This window comes from Trachinotus anak, unplaced genomic scaffold (assembly GCF_046630095.1).
Source record: "Trachinotus anak isolate AG129_WGS33_773 ecotype Australia unplaced genomic scaffold, CSIRO_AGI_Tana_v1 ptg000013l, whole genome shotgun sequence".
Classification (NCBI taxonomy): domain Eukaryota; kingdom Metazoa; phylum Chordata; class Actinopteri; order Carangiformes; family Carangidae; genus Trachinotus; species Trachinotus anak.
Window position 1 is genome coordinate 22,199,667 of NW_027273864.1, and position 16,373 is coordinate 22,216,039.

At 40.9% G+C, this 16,373-nt stretch overlaps 1 protein-coding gene across 4 annotated transcripts; it reads right to left on the minus strand.

The window, feature by feature from the left end:
• Positions 1–2,156: 2,156 nt before the first annotated feature.
• Positions 2,157–13,691, minus strand: tfap2c (transcription factor AP-2 gamma (activating enhancer binding protein 2 gamma)). Of its 4 annotated transcripts, none has more exons than XM_071493937.1 (8): positions 13,525–13,691; positions 9,263–9,724; positions 8,736–8,787; positions 7,425–7,496; positions 6,626–6,848; positions 5,301–5,419; positions 3,938–4,079; positions 2,157–3,743 (listed from the first exon to the last, which is right to left on the minus strand). In XM_071493937.1, the coding sequence occupies exons 1-8, from the start codon at positions 13,654–13,656 to the stop codon at positions 3,449–3,451; spliced, it is 1,497 nt and encodes a 498-aa protein (XP_071350038.1). In that variant the 5' UTR covers positions 13,657–13,691; the 3' UTR covers positions 2,157–3,448. The 4 variants fall into 4 exon arrangements, with proteins under 4 accessions (XP_071350038.1, XP_071350040.1, XP_071350039.1 ...); XM_071493939.1 differs by lacking the exon at positions 13,525–13,691 and adding an exon at positions 10,397–10,778; XM_071493938.1 differs by lacking the exon at positions 7,425–7,496 and having other exon boundaries at positions 13,525–13,682.
• Positions 13,692–16,373: the final 2,682 nt, after the last annotated feature.

Here is a 16,373-nt window from a genome sequence, read left to right on the forward strand (position 1 = left end):
TGTTGGGCAAAATGCTGTGAAATTTGTAACAGTAAGGGGTGTGTAAGAGTCAACGCAGTGCTCAGACTATTGTTAGAAACTGGCGCTTTCTCTGAATATATGTCCCTTTCATTAGCCGATAAAAATGAAGGTCACTCTAAACTGCTATTACATTTAATGAGATTTTAAAAAGTAAAATGTTGCATCCAGTTTTTTCCTTTTGGCACATCTTTCCTCTTTTCTGACAGCTTCATCATGTGACTTGCCATGACCTACATAGAAAGGTCATTCAGTCAGAGTTGGCATGGAATACGACTACAGTTCAGTGAATCTGGAGTTGACAAGTAGCCCTGGGCATCCTAATGAGATCAAAAGATTATATTAGTGCGTCAAATATAATCTCGAAAAATAAAAGACGCAGGCCTGTATGAGTTTTCTTTTTTTTTTTCATAAAAGAAGAAGTGAAGGTAACAGGTAAGCTGGACAAGTCTATGCTCGCCTCCTTTTCCCAGCTTTATTAGGTGTGTCAGAGGTGAATTACTCACACAGCCTCACAGTTGAGACAGAAATGTTTGACCAGTTACCATGTTGCCTGTGTTTTGGAAAACAGATAAGGAATGACACATTAAACAGGTGCATTGTGGTCTGATTGAAAAAAATGTTGATTTGCTGATGGTAGGCTGTGGGTGTTTGAATGTCACTGGTATCCATGTTTTTTCACCTCTATGTGTTCTGAATTGTACTTTGCATACGTGGTTTGCCTTCATTGCATCCAATCCTTTGATACTCGTCTGCTCTAACTCTGCAAACCTGCTCGGAGAGGATCTCCTCCACTGACGGTAAAGCTAAGGAAAGTGGACGTTACACGTGTATGTTTAGTAACTCATGGCTGCCAAAACCCTGCCAAAGCCCTGCGATGTGATACAACTGACAGAGCGACAACATGACAGAGAAAACGGAGAGAGAGAGGGGGCAGAGGTTGAACAACTTCCAATCAAAGCCTCAGACACAGGGAGGTGTTGCCTCAACCGTGTTCGACTGGTCATCAAAGGCTTTCGAAATCCACCTCGTTCTCCAGCAATACATCCTTCTCTTTCTCTGGCACCTCCGCCTCCTTCTCCTCCCATTATCTACTCTCTCAGGGCCAAGCGTACAAGCTAACACGAGTAACTGAAGGCAGTTAAAGTCAACCGCTGCGAGGGAAGTGATCCACCGAGTTGACAGGTCTGGTTAAACAGGTTCTGAGGGGAGAGGCTGATACTTGTTTAACTGCTAGGTATGGCACTACTGCTGCTGCTGCCGATGCCTCTGTAACATGTAGCCTGGCCTTTGTGAAATGCTCGTTTCACCGAGTGACCTCCAAAGCAAGATATATGGCTAAGCACCTAAGAGAAATGTTGATACAGTATATTGTTGTAGGTTACAGCGCCGTACTTGTTATACTCTGAAATCCAATTATATATCCGCTGTTTCAGTCAGCATTGGTTTGATGTTACTATGGCTCAGAAACTTAGCAGCAACCTCCAACAACACATAAACAGACAGACCACATGAATCAGCAGGGACAGGCCGGGCATGATGATTAAGCAAGCTTGCACTGCACATGTAAATCCCATCTGCAGCTTTGCATTGCTGCGTTTTCTCACAGACATCAAAGGAATTGTCATCTGCAGTGTGAAACTGGCAGCACCACATTTCCACAGAAGAAATACACCTAGAAACTGAAAGCAGATCGACACCTGCTCCAACAGGGACTAGACAAGGAATGTCAGTGAACGGCGAGCTCAGGAAGATAGGATGACAAGGGATGGGCTTTGAGTGCAAACTGTTCAGTTTGTGTCAATAGTTTTCTAAGTTTAAACATAACAAGCCATTTGTCTGCTCTCAGCTATCTTTGTTCATCACATGATGTACTCTTGAGGTCTACGCCTTCGCTGAGCCACACAGCCTATTTGTGAAGCTAAGTGAGAGCAGATAATGATGGCTACTGTTCCCATTAGTTTGGGGATTTTTCTTTGCTGTTTATTAATAGGAAAATTTTCCAACACATGACTTAACCATCATCTATGAAACACTGCTGAGGAGAAGGCTACAGAACAATAGTGCTATCCATTAGCAAAACATGTGTGTGTGTGTGTGTGGGGCCTAGGCGACATCACTGACTCACTGAATCAGACTTGAGTCTTTCATTTTATTTTTATTTTTCCTGAAACTTTTTTTTTATTTTATTTTTTTTTACATATTTTCAAAAAAAGTATATCATGCCCACTTCCTAACCTCTACTCGATAAAAAACTAACCCATTTATAAAAGTTTAACACATCATCATAAAAAGTTAAACCATACACCAGAATGATACCATTATTTACACAAGCCCATTAAATTACAACATAAATTAGAAAATATTTACATCCAGGACAAGACACTGGATAAAATTCTATGTTTGGAATTTAATGTCTAATTAAAAACATTTTTAAAGAAAGAAATATGTACATTTACACACATTCTCACAACATGCATACACTCTGGCAGGACTGCACTGGTTGGTAGATTGATGATAACTTGGGGTTTTTAAATACTAAGGATAATGAATACCTAACAAAGTCACAAAAAAGCATGTTCTTGCTGCCAGGTATAAAAGATAGACCAACAATGGAAGCATTGCTATGTCTATAATCCACATGAACACTGAAGAGGCTTCTATTATACCAACATTAAAGTCTCTTGTTTCTGACCCAACACAGAAATTGTATTTTCTCATTCGGGCCTACATAAGATTCAAATCATCTCTCATGAACAAAGCACAATAACACTGGAGCCATTTTTTAGTGGTTGTACAAATCAAGCACAAAAAAAGTAAAGAAAATGAAGTGGATTTTCTTCTCTTTCTTTCCCATATATAAAAATTGTCCATTGAGACACAGGAAATCAGTGGATTTGCCTCCAGACGGAGAAGAAGGGGGGAAGCTGGGAGGAATTCACAGCCACAGCGACTCATCTTGAAATGATGTCCTCTAGGGAAAAAAAAAACAAAAAAAAAAAAAAACAGTATGCACTTTGTTCTCTTCATCTTTTTTGTCAACAGAGTGCAGGTCCCATGGTTGTAACGTCGGCACATTGGCAACTGTATGGGGCTGTATAGTGGTTGCTACGATATGCTGTGTATTATGTCCTCACAGGGACTGCTCCGGCCAGGACCAGTCCACGAGCGTTTACTGTAGGTGCCAAAACAGACCGATTTGCAGCCCAGCTGTGACAAGTTTTTAGAAATCCTCAACTTCCAAAAAACATGATATAAATTTAACAGCGCGAGCACACATACACACATACACACACACTCGCACAAATTCTGTTCTCGAAATGACAATACTAAATATTGATTTTAAAAAAGTCCAAAAAGGGCAGACAGGGCAGCAAGATTAAGGGACTCAGGGGGGTTCGCAAGTTCATATGGATTCTCCTTTGAGCTCTCATTTCCTGTGCTTGTCCATTTTGTCGGTAGATTTGTTTCCACTGTCTGAGGATCCCTGGGTGTCGCTACCAGAGCTCAGGTACATCTTGTCCACTTGTTTGAGCGCCTCGTTCAGGTAGTTCTGAAGTGAGGTCATGGCGGCACAGATGGCCGGAGAGCCGAAGCCATGAGTGATGAGGCTGAAGTGGGTCAGGCAGCCTTGGATTCCAGGCTCCAGGATGGGCGCCGGCCGAGAGTTTCCCAGAGGTGAGCGATCCTGAGTGAGCAGGTCAGTGAACTCCTTGCAGATTTGCCTGAAGGTAAGAAAAAAAACAGACTGATTTAGGAGAACAGAGGAAAATACTTAGATTAACTACACCTTCTGATTCATTCAGGCCTGACAACAAATTCCATGAATAAAACTGCAGGTAAATCAGTGAGCAAAACACTCCAGTAATCCAAACAATTCTATGCACGGTAGAGGCATGCATCAAGAAGAGACTCTTACTTGGCAGCGAGGAGCATGTTCTTGCGAGAGTTAACCTCGTTGCGTTCTACGTGCGGCCTGCCAAGGTATTCAGCAATTGCCTTTGCAGGGAACTCTGTCTCACACACGTAACCGAAGTCTCTTGCTAAATGAACAGCTTCACCTAAAAGAAGAGGAATAAAGCACTTGTTGTGAGAGAAAACAACACAAGTCATCTGTAAACCCAAGTCTATGACAACACCGAAGATGAAGCGAAATTGTCTCTTGGTATCAAACCAAGACTTGTAGGTTTATGAATAAATAAAGACTCTTATTATTTGAACAGACAATATTTCACCATGTGATTTCACACACCGGGCAATGATCAAGTGGTAAGCTGGCCAGCCTCAGCAATTTATCAATTTGCAGCATTACACTAGTGGTCTGTTTTGGACCTGATATACCCAAGCATCAAGGCACATGAAGGAAAACATCTGAACTACAGAATAATCAGCTGTGCTCAGTCTTCTAGCTTGGGGGTAGAAGAACTAGTGAGATGAATATATTTCCGTCTTGAGGGTGGTTTGAGTTGCACGGTCATAATGGGCTTATGTGGATAAATGTTAGAGCAGAATGCCCACAGCACCAACAGCACCATTTATTGATAGGCACGCACATCACTTGAGGATGCAGGCAGCTATTCAGAAGCACAAGCTTTAAGGTCAGCTGGCCCTTCTGGCAAGCCGAACACAAGATAACAAGGCTTAATTCAGCTTTGAAGGTCTCTAAATAACACAGGCCTCCAGTCATTCTCCTGCACACAATCATCAGCCCATTTATAAAAATTAGCAATGTAGGGAGCAAGAGAGGGAAAAGGTAGCAGGTAGATGTTAGCGAAGTGATACCGTGATAGCAGTGGAGCGTCACTGTCTGGCTAAGGTATGACTGATCATGATGTTTTAGTAGTCAAAGTATTGATCGTATAGCTTACAGTACCGCATACAGTGTGTTTCGTGAGCTATTCTGTTGCTCTGAGCTGAAACAGGACCGAGCTGCAAAGGATTATAACAGGTCTTTTTGAAAGCTCAAGACAAGGGGGACAACCAGCTCGCGTTTACACATCAGCACAGTCACTCTGATTTTGGCTAAATGGAAGTTCCTCATTTTCCTCAAGAACGAAAACTCACAGCAGCGCCACTCACGCTGTCTTTATATCACAGAGTATTTCAACAATGAATGGTGTTTGGACAATGACATAAGACAGTGTACGGTACTTCAAACACACATACTAGGTGGAGGAGATTGACATTCCCACGTTCTCATACGATTAGAACGACATTCCAGCCAGCGCAAACAGCAATTACACCTGAGAAGGTGCTGTGAGCTACTGAGTGACATCTCATACCTTCTACTAGTGAGGTAAGTAGAGTGACATTGGCTGCCTTCCTCCTTCCTGCAGGCAGGTTGAGCCCAATTTTATCCAGCTTTTCTCTCAGAGAGCGTCCTCCATTTTTTGACTTGGCTCTGCAGAAGGAGAACACAAAAATACAGATTGAGTATATGAAATCATTCACAGATTATGCAAAATTACTTTTTTTTTTCACACACAATCTGTTAAAAATCTGCTGGAGGACATTTCAGACAAAAATGACTTTGAATAAACAGAATAAGTTAGTGTGATTATTGTTATACTATCTACAGATTGCAGCCTATACAGTAGAAATAACTTGTCTCACCCCAGACTTTTGATAGAAAAAAAAACAAGTCACACGCAAATAGGCTCTCCTGACCTAAAAAAGACTGACACAATTGATGCTTCCGCTCAAAAAGCAGAGCAGAGAAATCACTCATACACGTGTTTGCACAAACACTTAAACTCTGCACTTGCCATGGCCAATTCAGTTTTCCGCATGACTGGCAAGCAAGCTCTCCCTCTCCATGGCGGGTGAGAGAGGGAGCATCTTTAGGGAGGCATGTGTGTATGTGTGCCCCCACTCCTTCATCCCCGTCTCCCCCCTCAGATAACGATCCTCCTATTGCTATATGACCTACTTAAAAATGTCTGTGAATGTTTATGTATGTGTGTATGTGTGTGTGTATGTCAGCATTAACACAGACACATGGGAAGTGGCAAACGTGCACTCCAAGCACAAAATGCTCCGGTCAGGACATGCTGTAACCTCATAGTCCCTCAACAGACTGCCTCACTAACATATGTGCCATAAGGTCAACTGCTCTGCCACAGATAAAACCTACCCATGCTGCAACGCCTGACAAACGCACAAATATACACACCCACTGACTCTTTAGATTGGTACTAACTGTGTTGGTGTAACCTATCCCCAGAGGAAACAGAGAACTAAAATTGCAGACCATACAAAGAAAGTCACCTCAGACAAAAAAAAACCAAAACTGATGAGCCAGAGCAACTGAGCCAAGCTATGCTTTTAGAAAACCCTTTCCCATGGGCTGCTGAGCTTTAGTGTACAGATCACGAAAGCTACAACTCCTCAGCTTAACGATCTTCCATAGCTGAGACTATCACACAAACTTTTCAACAGCTTGCAGAAAATAGAACTATTGATAAAAAAAACAACAAAATTAATAATGCTTGGCTTATTTACAATTGATTTTTGTGAATCAGCAGTGCTTCTGTATTTCTGTGTTATGTTGAAGACTTTTACAAACAGCAACAGGAGAAAAAAAACTTGAAAGAGTCTGAGCTCTGACCTGCGTAAAACCCCTCCCAAGAGCGATGCGTTGAGGCACTCCGGGGGCGACAAACGTCTCTGGACCTCAGCCACAGTAACCTTGTACTTGGAAGTGGAGCTCAGCAAGGAAAGGCGGCCCGGTACGGAGCAGAACACCTCTGTAGGGTTTGATACCATACCCAGCAGGGACTCTTTCTGGAAGGGAAGACCCAGCGCATTGCCTTTGGGTAGAGTGACAGGACCTGTAGGGTGCGGGAAAATATGTGTGTAAGCAGAAGAGTGAAACAAGAAAAGAAGGACAAAAAAATTCTGATTTTGCAATAGCATTTGTTTATATATGCAGCTCTCCTGTGTATGTGCATAAACTCTAATCAACATAATCCTCTCTGTGCAAAAGGGAATCTGTGTTTTCTTATATGTAATCACAAGGAAGACAGTGTATGCAGCTCTGCACAACTGAGAAAAAACCAGTGTCTGCCGCACAAAATTATACAAGAATCAGCCATTGAAGACTTTTGAAATATTGCATGGTTTTCCAAACACTGGATGCCTGATGGTTAAACAGCTAAAATTCCCTCAAGCCAAACACCATCCACAAACAAGTACATACATACACACTACCTCTCATCTAACTCACAGATTCTCCTTAGTGCTAAAGCATCTTAAAGTTGTGTGTTTTTTATGTTTAGCTGCCCCCAAAGGTTGGACAAAATTTAGTTCACAGATTTAAAATTTTAAACCACCCACAAACGCACTGACAGTCATCGGACAAACAAAACAGCACAGCAACACTACAAAACAGCTATCTTCATCCTCACCCGCAAGAAAGCCCCCCTGATAATAAGTCCTCTGTAAGCGATCAAGGTTCCTGCCACCTCGTAGTCCTAATACTGAGACAGAAATCACAGAGTCACATGAGTACTTCAAGGCTCCTCTGGGGCACATGGTTGGGAATGACATGCCTTTGTTTACAAGTGGAAAACCTAGATTGCCCATAGTGTGCCCTTGAGCATGAGAACATTATAATGAGCTATCACTGATTTCTGTAGCAAATACAGACTAGTTGCTTTATTGTTCTGTGCACATTGCTTTCTGCTTGTAAGTATGCACAGTAACATTGTCATACTTTTTGCCAGTATGCTTAAAAAGAGAAAAAAATATATATATAATATCACAAATATGTCATTGAATCAATCCTTACTGTTGCAAGTATGATAATGAGAAACTAAAGCATAACGATTACAGTTTAGACTGAAACATAAAACTTATCCAATTATATATCATAATTGTATAGCTTTTCATATAATCCTATCTATCTATCTATCTATCTATCTATCTATGTGGTTCAAATGAAAACTCAAAGCTAAGTAGTAGAGTAAAATTGCTCATGCTGATCTTCCTCTAACTCCAAGTCTGTTTCATGCAGCCCTGATGACAAAACAGCAGGGATAAGTTCTCCCTCAAAACAGTTCATGTCCCAACAAATTACTAAACTGTCCTTCACATGCAAGCCTAATGCCACACCCCACCAAAAGCTGGTTCTGCAGAGCCAAACACTGCTTCAAGATCAACTCATAATTTCCTGTTAACGTAATCTGAAAAGAGCTGCAATTGCGAGCTTAACCAGCCTAAAAATGATCCAGCGCTTTCCTCTTCTCTCACAGTCAACACAAGGCTTGTGAGATTGCTCAATTTTCATGTCATGTCAGCTACAGCCTGCCATTTTTTGAAAGGGATCAGTTCTTTCCCACTGGGCATCCATTCAAAGCACCTTCACCAAAAGAATAGGCTAAAGATCACATCAAGCTTAGATAAGTGCATCTGATGGCTATGAGGATTATCACTGTAAGCAGCGTGAGCACAGAAGACTCCTCCTTTACTGTGCTCTCACCCATAATGCCTTGACATGCCACTATAGAAGTAATTGTTATGACATTTCCAAGTATGAAGAGAGTGAAAAAATAGTTTCCTCACAGTAAATTAAATTGCTGCATCTTTATTTGGCTGGACAAAGGCACATGTACCCCAGGCGGGATTTTCCCCAAACTTTCTTTTCTTTTCTTTTAGATTAACAGGATTGCTGCTGCTCTTTTGTGCTTGAAATAGTCATAAACATGGAGTAAACTCACCTTTTTTGATGACTGTCTGATCTGCCATAATAATACTGTGGTCATCTACATGCTGATGAAAAAGAAAAGAAGTAGCAATAAGCAAACATATGCACTTAAAAAAAAAAGAAAAAAGATAGACATAACAAGCTGAAATTGATTTTTGCATGGTATAAGTTATAATAGTCAAGCTGTAAAATGTATAAATTATAATTTTCAAAATCTGTCCAAATTAGCCTTCCTCACTTCTGTCTCTTTCATGCAAACAGACAAACAGAAGAACTACAGTTTGCATATTTTCTAGGGGGAAGTTGGATGTTTAAGGAGTACTTAGAGACCTTTGATTATTTTTAATGTGTGATCAAAATAATGTACCATGCCACGAAGCAAATGAAATTGAAATGAAACTCTTATTGTATGATTGTATGGTTTTTCTAAATAAGCCTGTAAGTGTTCGCAAATACATGCACACACACTGGACTCAGCCTTTTGGCGACTTCCACACAACTTTGCCCCTTTAAGTCATCACGTCAATCAAATCCACTCACTTGAACATCCTCCAGTCCGTGCCCCATGTCGTGCATCCCCATGTTATCACCAATAACCGAGGAGTCCAGGCTGTGAGCGTGTGGCGGTAGCAGTTCCGGCCGGCGGAACCCTTCTCTCCTCACCCCGGACGAGCCTCCCTCCAGGCCCAGGATCTGACTCGCCAGCCCGCCCCTCGCATGGGCGCCGAGCCCCTCCTGGCCCTGCCGCCCTGGCCACGGCTGCTGCTGGTTTGACGACGGTGACTGGTGAATGGAGTTGATGTTGAAGGGGTCGCCGAGGTGGGAGTAGGGGTCACTGGACTGTGGGTAGGAGATGGGTTGGTAGGGAGGCGGGAAATACGGGGGCTGGAAGTCCGAACTGGCCGAGTGTGAGAGGGCGGGAGACGGGCTGTAGAGGTGCTGGCTGACCGCTGGCAGGTGAGGCAGCCGGGGGTTCCCATTGCTGTTGCCGTCGTGCCTTTCCTGAGGGACGGAGGAGACAGGGCAGCTGTGAGCCATGAACAACAATATGGCAGGTAGAGCTAACATTTGTCCCTCAAGGGAACTAAGTGCCTGTCATTCACTTTCATTTAATATTAATAGGCTGTATATTTTACTATTCTTCTTTAGCGTCGGAAATATAGGTATTTTATTACTTAAATGCGGTTGTTATTGAGAAGCAAACAGAGCAGCAAGTCGCCTATTTGCTACTTTTTGTAAAGAAAAGATTTTTGATATAGGCTATATAGGCTTGATAAATATAGGCTATAATATTATTATAGCCTTATGTAGGCTATAATAATACATTATTATTATCATTATTATTTTTAACAGAATTGTGTCCTTTGCTGTTGTTTTTCTTACAGAACTATCAATTTATTCCGACACTTGCGTCTTCTTTGTACAGTGGTAGGCGCCTCTCAACTTTTAAAAAAAAAAAAATCCTCTCTTGCAGCTTTTGTGCCCCTGCTGTCGCCTGTTCTACCGACTGTTTGGACTTTTCCATTTAATCTCCCTTTATCTTATCTTATCATTATTGATAGCTTATGACAAAAATCGACCAGTTGCCCTTCAAGTCGCTGAATTGCAAACTTTTGTTCGGTGTCACTCAAAAGCCACTTTTTTTTTTTTTTTCTTCTGTCTGTCGAAACTCACCTCACAGTCATCCTCATATTTCACGTTGTCGGCTAATTTCCACAACATTCTGACCGAGTAAAAGTCTCTCCCGGCACAAAAGACAATAAAAGGAAAAAAAAAAAAAATATATATATATATATATATATGTCGCCTGTGAGTTAATCCAGGTATGAAAAAAAGAAGAGCTTCCTGGGGCTCATGAACCCTCTTGTTCTTCAGCGGCGAGGCGAAGTTGCGGGTGAAGACTGAAGGGACGAACTGACCGACCGACTGACTATCCGACCACAGATATGAGTCTCCACAGCCGCTCTGGCAGAAAATAATCGTTGTCAAGCAATATTCCCCCCCCCCCCCTCTCCGGTCAGTGTGCTCCGTGGCTCTGTTGTGCAAGTGGGCGAAAACGGTGCATATAAGAAACTTGACTCCCTCTTATGGACAAAACAGCGACGTTCAGTCTTTTCTGGAGCATTGGCTGTGTTGCTATTTCTGCACGGCCGCTGGGAGTGGGCGTCACTCTGCCCGATGATGTAGCTGCGTGTGGAAGGGGGGGGGGGGGGAATTAAAATATTGCTGATTGGCAGGACAGTGGTCCAATCAGAATCGTGTCCGTCTGTAGCGTGTCAGACACCGACACGCAGGGACAATTCTGAATCCCACTTACCGTGGCTTGCAGTGAGGGAAGTCTCTCACCGCCACCATGGTTTGTTATAGCTACCGACTTTGTTTTTGTTTCCTGGAGTCCATTCGATAACTCAAAAACCGGGCTTTTAATTTGAAAGGGGACGCCTGTAAGGCTCAGTTTCAGGATATTATTCCTCATAAACACACTGAGATCAATATTTATTGCTCTGTAATAATTATTCTAGTTATTAAGGAAACAACTTACTTTCACTTGTTGCTGAGTTATGATGACGATCTACAAAATCAAACGAACAAACTAAATGTAGGAAACCTTTTTTTTTTTCTGTGATGACGAGTCCGATCTGACTGTGTGTCGGAACCAACAAAGTGCGGATCGATATTGTTACAGTCAGAGGTTGCTAGGTTACCAAGTGCCTCTTGGTGAAGTTGTGATGCTGAGTTGAATGCCTGTCGGCCAATCGCACTGAGTTCCAGCTCTTCTTGAATTTTGATGGTGTTGTGATAAATAAACAAGATACATTTATTTTCATTAGGCGGAGGTTATGGAGTGAGCTAGGCAAATAACACCTAGTTTTATTTATTTATTTATTTATTTAAAACTGCTGTTAAAGTCAGGCTCTGCCACTTTAAATTCTGTGCATTTTTGCAATTATTTCAGTCTTGTTAATTACACCTAATCACAGTAAGCATCATTTGATAATAATTGTTGTTTGTTTATTCTTATACTTATCTGCAATGAAAGTGTAATAATAGCCTATTTAGGCCTCTTCGGATGATCTTTTGATGCCACTTGACTAAATCCTTGTGTTAATTATGTTTACCGACACGAAATGACTTAAGACGATTTTGTTCTGAAAATCAGCATTTTATCAAGATAATGCATCTCTCCGATCTGGATGTCTAAATAGAATAAAAATCAGTGGAATACACCCATGATATTTTAATGTCGGTCCTTCGCAGTGGTGTTTGCTTGTTCCAAACCGCAATAAGCCCGGGGGCTTAGCAGCACCAGCCTCTCAAAAACCTCTAAAGCTCAAAGGAGCTCAACAAACAACTCTTTCTTAACTTCATTTACATTTTTGGTGGAGCTTTGCAATGTCCAAACCAAGGCTGCTTTGAAGCTTTGATATGCAGCAAATCTCTAAAAGAGGACAAAAGATGTTTTTCTTCTCCTTTTTTTTTTTTTAAATTATAACGACCTGACTCTCCATTATTTTAATTCCAGTCTATTTCATTGAAATGTTGAAATATCCCTCAAACACGAAATTAATTGAGGCTACTCTGTGTTCATTATAGGCTGTTTGGAGTAATTTCATTAATTGGTTTTGTATAATTTGACGAGTACTAAATGTCAGATTAATGTTTGTGAGATTAATGGACAGACCTTTGTCTTTTGTGATAACAGCCTGTGGCGTCCGTCCACCCAAGCTGTGATGATCGGCTGTGCATGGGAACAACAGGACGTGGGCCACTGAGGATTATCGTTTTTGCGTGATGGTCCTTGGCTTGTTGTGATGCGAAGCAGAAGAGAAATGTGCGCTGATTAAATGTTATCTTGCGTTGGAGCAGACACAGAGCAGACCTAAAGCAAGTTAGTCACGCTTGGCCTGACGCTGATGTTTTCAGCAATCCTGATGCTCGGCTTGTCATTTTAACGTCAGTCGACTACAGTGACAACCGGCTCCTCTGATGTCAGGTGTAAAGATTAAGTGGATTAAATGCATCAATACCCGGATAAGTTAAAAAAATATATATATATATCACACAAATCGACGAGCGACCTCTGCTTAGTGATTTTCAATTCAATCGTGTTCCATGACGTCCACATTTAAGACAAAGAGGTTGAGGTGGCTTTTCACAATAAATCAATTTAAAATACAAATTTTGCCTTTTATTCCAACTGAACACCAACAAATCCCACGCAGCCCCTGATCAAGGTAATATCCAAGTTAGATTCATGCTAAATTACCTATATTATGTTATGTAGCCTAGCCCATATATACGGTAGGCCGATATAGGGTATAGAAGAGTAACATATGTTTGCGTCACTTAGCACTGAACTCAATGACTTCAACAGCGTTTGATTCTCTTATGATTCCGCTGTTAATGCAGGACTATTTTCTGTGATAACATTATAATTTAAAAACTAAATTTAACTAAATTCTACTGTGTTTTATGTGTTTTTGTAGAAACCATTAAAGAGAGAAAAAAAAAAAAAAAAAAAAACCGAACTATTATTTTAATGAAAGTCTTTTTCAGTTTCGATCTTAAACGAGCATCTTTGGTTTGTAATCAGGAGCCTCAAAGCAAATCTACCGGGAGCCTTGGCCTCACTCACATTAATCACAGGTTCAATAGCGCGCACGGCGCTGCGCGATTACAAACAGGTGATTATTGTGGAAAGTAATAAAACAAACAACGCTCAGCAGCAAAGGCGATAAACATGATGTAGGCTGGGTTAAATTAAATCAGCTGTAAGAGGTAAAACACACGAGTGGACTCACCCTCCAGTCTATCCTCTCCAGCACAGACATCTGAAAGGCTCCAGTCGCAGCAATCCCACTGAGACACGGCGAATGAGTGAAACCAGGAGGTTTCACATTGGCGACTTCACCTGATGGTCGCGCAGTGCGCATGCGCCACCCGGTGTGCTACACCTGAGTGAGGTATATCAAAACAATTCATCCATAGCCTACTTCTTCCATCCAAAAAAAAAAAAAAACCAAAAAAAAAAAACCGAATCTTCTCTGTTCTATATAAAGCAACATGCACATTCAAATGAATGTAGGTGAGAAAAAGAGCGCAATGTATTAAAAGCCATTAATGTGAGATTAAGTAGGCCTACATGACTCATGGGATTAGACAAGACCATCAATATTGGCCTATAGTTAATCTTATAATTATCAGCTATTGTTGAGTTAAAAAAAGAAACATGTCATAGCAGCTACAGTTTAAGAAAAGGTAAGAAAACAAAAAAAAAAAAAAAAAAACGTGGGGAAATTTCAAGATGAGGTAATTCCACCCCCAAAGCCACATCGCCCCAGGCTGACCAAAAGAATCTGCTTTCAAAAGCCACTGAAGCTTTTTAAGGCCTAAAATGCCTCCTGTTATCTGATCTCCAAATACTTTACCTTAAACTAATGAACAGATCAAAGTGTCTGTGCTATGTGGTAGAGAAAGTAGCTTACATATCTCGTTCTGGGGGAGAAAAAAAAACAAAACAAAAAAACTCACCTTTCTCTCTGCAGCCCTGACACCTGCCTTTAAAATAGTCTCAGCAAACAATATACTTTCGGGTAATGAAGAGAAATGATGGGAACAACAGGGAGTGTCTTCCACTGACACTTTCACATTTCTGAAAACATTCATTTTATTCCAAGGTCCAAATTGTTGTGCCTTAATTGCAGCTGCATGAAGTAACAAAACAAAAGCGAACAGTAAGGCCAGTTCCTAACTCCATTTCAATTCTAAATATGCATGGCCTTAACGGATGACAGCAGAACACAAAGGTTATAAAAAAACTCTTAAAACTATTTATCAGAAATTTGCATTTATGTTATGGTGAATGCAAACCTTCAGATAAAGATGCATTCGTCAACTTTATCTTAGTTGCTTTTTCTTTGAGCTCGTCACTGTTGCTCGATCATGCACTCTGTAGAAAATATGTCTTTAGAAACATCCATTCAGATTACAATCTTTTATCCTGTTGCTCCCCAAATTATGGAACCACATATACTGCCAATACTATGCTTTGTACAAAATGATAGGCCTACTACTCCTACCGATATAGCCTGTATGAAACCAATGAAAAGGACTGTTTTATATATTTTAAAAAAAAATCATAAAGATAAAGATAAAAATAAATAACTCCTGCGCAAAGTTACCGTGGTTACTAATTAAAGAGAAGACAGAAAAAAGCATGTTTGTGGTTCTTGTTATTGATCCATTGTGTCTCTGTAAGCCACCGTCTTCAGGGATCTAAACGTGCGCAGGGAGATGGCCCATACATCAACAACAAACAGAAAAACATATCACAGTCTGCAGCTGGAGGAGGACAAGGGGATGCAGTGTTTATTTTCATTTTCAGCCACGGTGATTGGATTATTTATGGTGTAACTTACATTTAATGAGAAGCAGGCAGGCTCCCTCTTTTGTATGTTCCGTTTCTGTTTTTTTTTTTTTTTACTCGGCCACAGTCTGAGTGGATAAACCAGAAGGACGCCTCTGCTGCCGCCTTGTGCCTGCGCCCTCACATTGCTACAGAGCTGGTCTGGATTTAGAGGGGATCGTTTTTACTTTGGGTCGATTTGACCGTAGCACTCACAGTCAAATATTCATATGGGCCAATCCAGTGGCAGAGTGTCACTAGGACATTTAATCAAGTGCTGTACTTAAGTACTTAAGTAGTAATTTGAGCTACTTGTTTATTATTTGAGTATTTTCATTTTATGCCACTTGTACATCCACTCCACTAATTTTCAGAAGGAAATAATTTAGGCCTATTTTTTGCTCCACCACCTACAGAAAGTTTGGAAGTTACAGTTAAGGTACTTTTCAGATTAAGATTTGACACAAAAACATATCTTAAGCTGATAGAGTGGGGTCAAAAAGTCTGAGACCCCCCCTTCAAAATCTCTATTTTCCCATGAACCTGGAAATAAATCAGAACGTTTATGTTAGACTTTCTACCTTAAGGGTCAGACACATTTAAAAACAAATTTTAAAAAAGTATTTAAGATTCTGCACTATTTCTAGGTCAGCAGTCAAATGTAAGCAATTCACTCCATTGCACAAAAGGGCAGATTTCCTCGAGCACACTTCAGTTGACACTTGGTTTACTGTTGTGAGGTGAAGGCTGCAATTTGATTTGTAGCGCAGTTGAACACCGTGGAGTCAGTCTGGGATTGCATGAAGAGACAGAGGACAGTGAGACAGCCTAAATCCACAGAGCTGTGACAAGTTCTCCTAGATGCTTCCAACAATCTACCTGCCAAGTAGCTTGAAAACTGTGCTCAAGTGTACTTCAGGGAATTGGTGCCATTTTAAAGACAGAGGGTGGTCACACCAAATACACCAAATTGTCTCACAAGAGCCTAAAACTTCTGCACAGTAGTGTATAGGCCTATTATAATATATTGCCTAAATAGGGCCATTTGAGTAGGCTACTTGTCATTTTTCCTAATACTTAAAAGACTCCCTCCACGCATGTCTAAGAGAAATAAACATTTTTTTGAATGATATTTGGGGCTGTGTTTTTTTCCACAACCTCTTTTATAATTTTGGAGTTAAACTCAGTCCACAATTTGTGAATATTCAAGTTTTGTCAGTTTAAAATGTGTTTTAACTTCTGAAG

Coding starts and splice junctions, on each gene's coding strand:
- tfap2c (XM_071493937.1), bottom strand. CDS start 13,656: ATGCGCACTGCGCGACCATCAGGTGAAGTCGCCAATGTGAAACCTCCT. Junction 5,420..6,625: donor TTGGGAGGGGTTTTACGCAG/GTCAGAGCTCAG, acceptor CTCCTTCTGCAG/AGCCAAGTCAAAAAATGGAG. Junction 4,080..5,300: donor ACTTACCTCACTAGTAGAAG/GTATGAGATGTC, acceptor CTCTTCTTTTAG/GTGAAGCTGTTCATTTAGCA.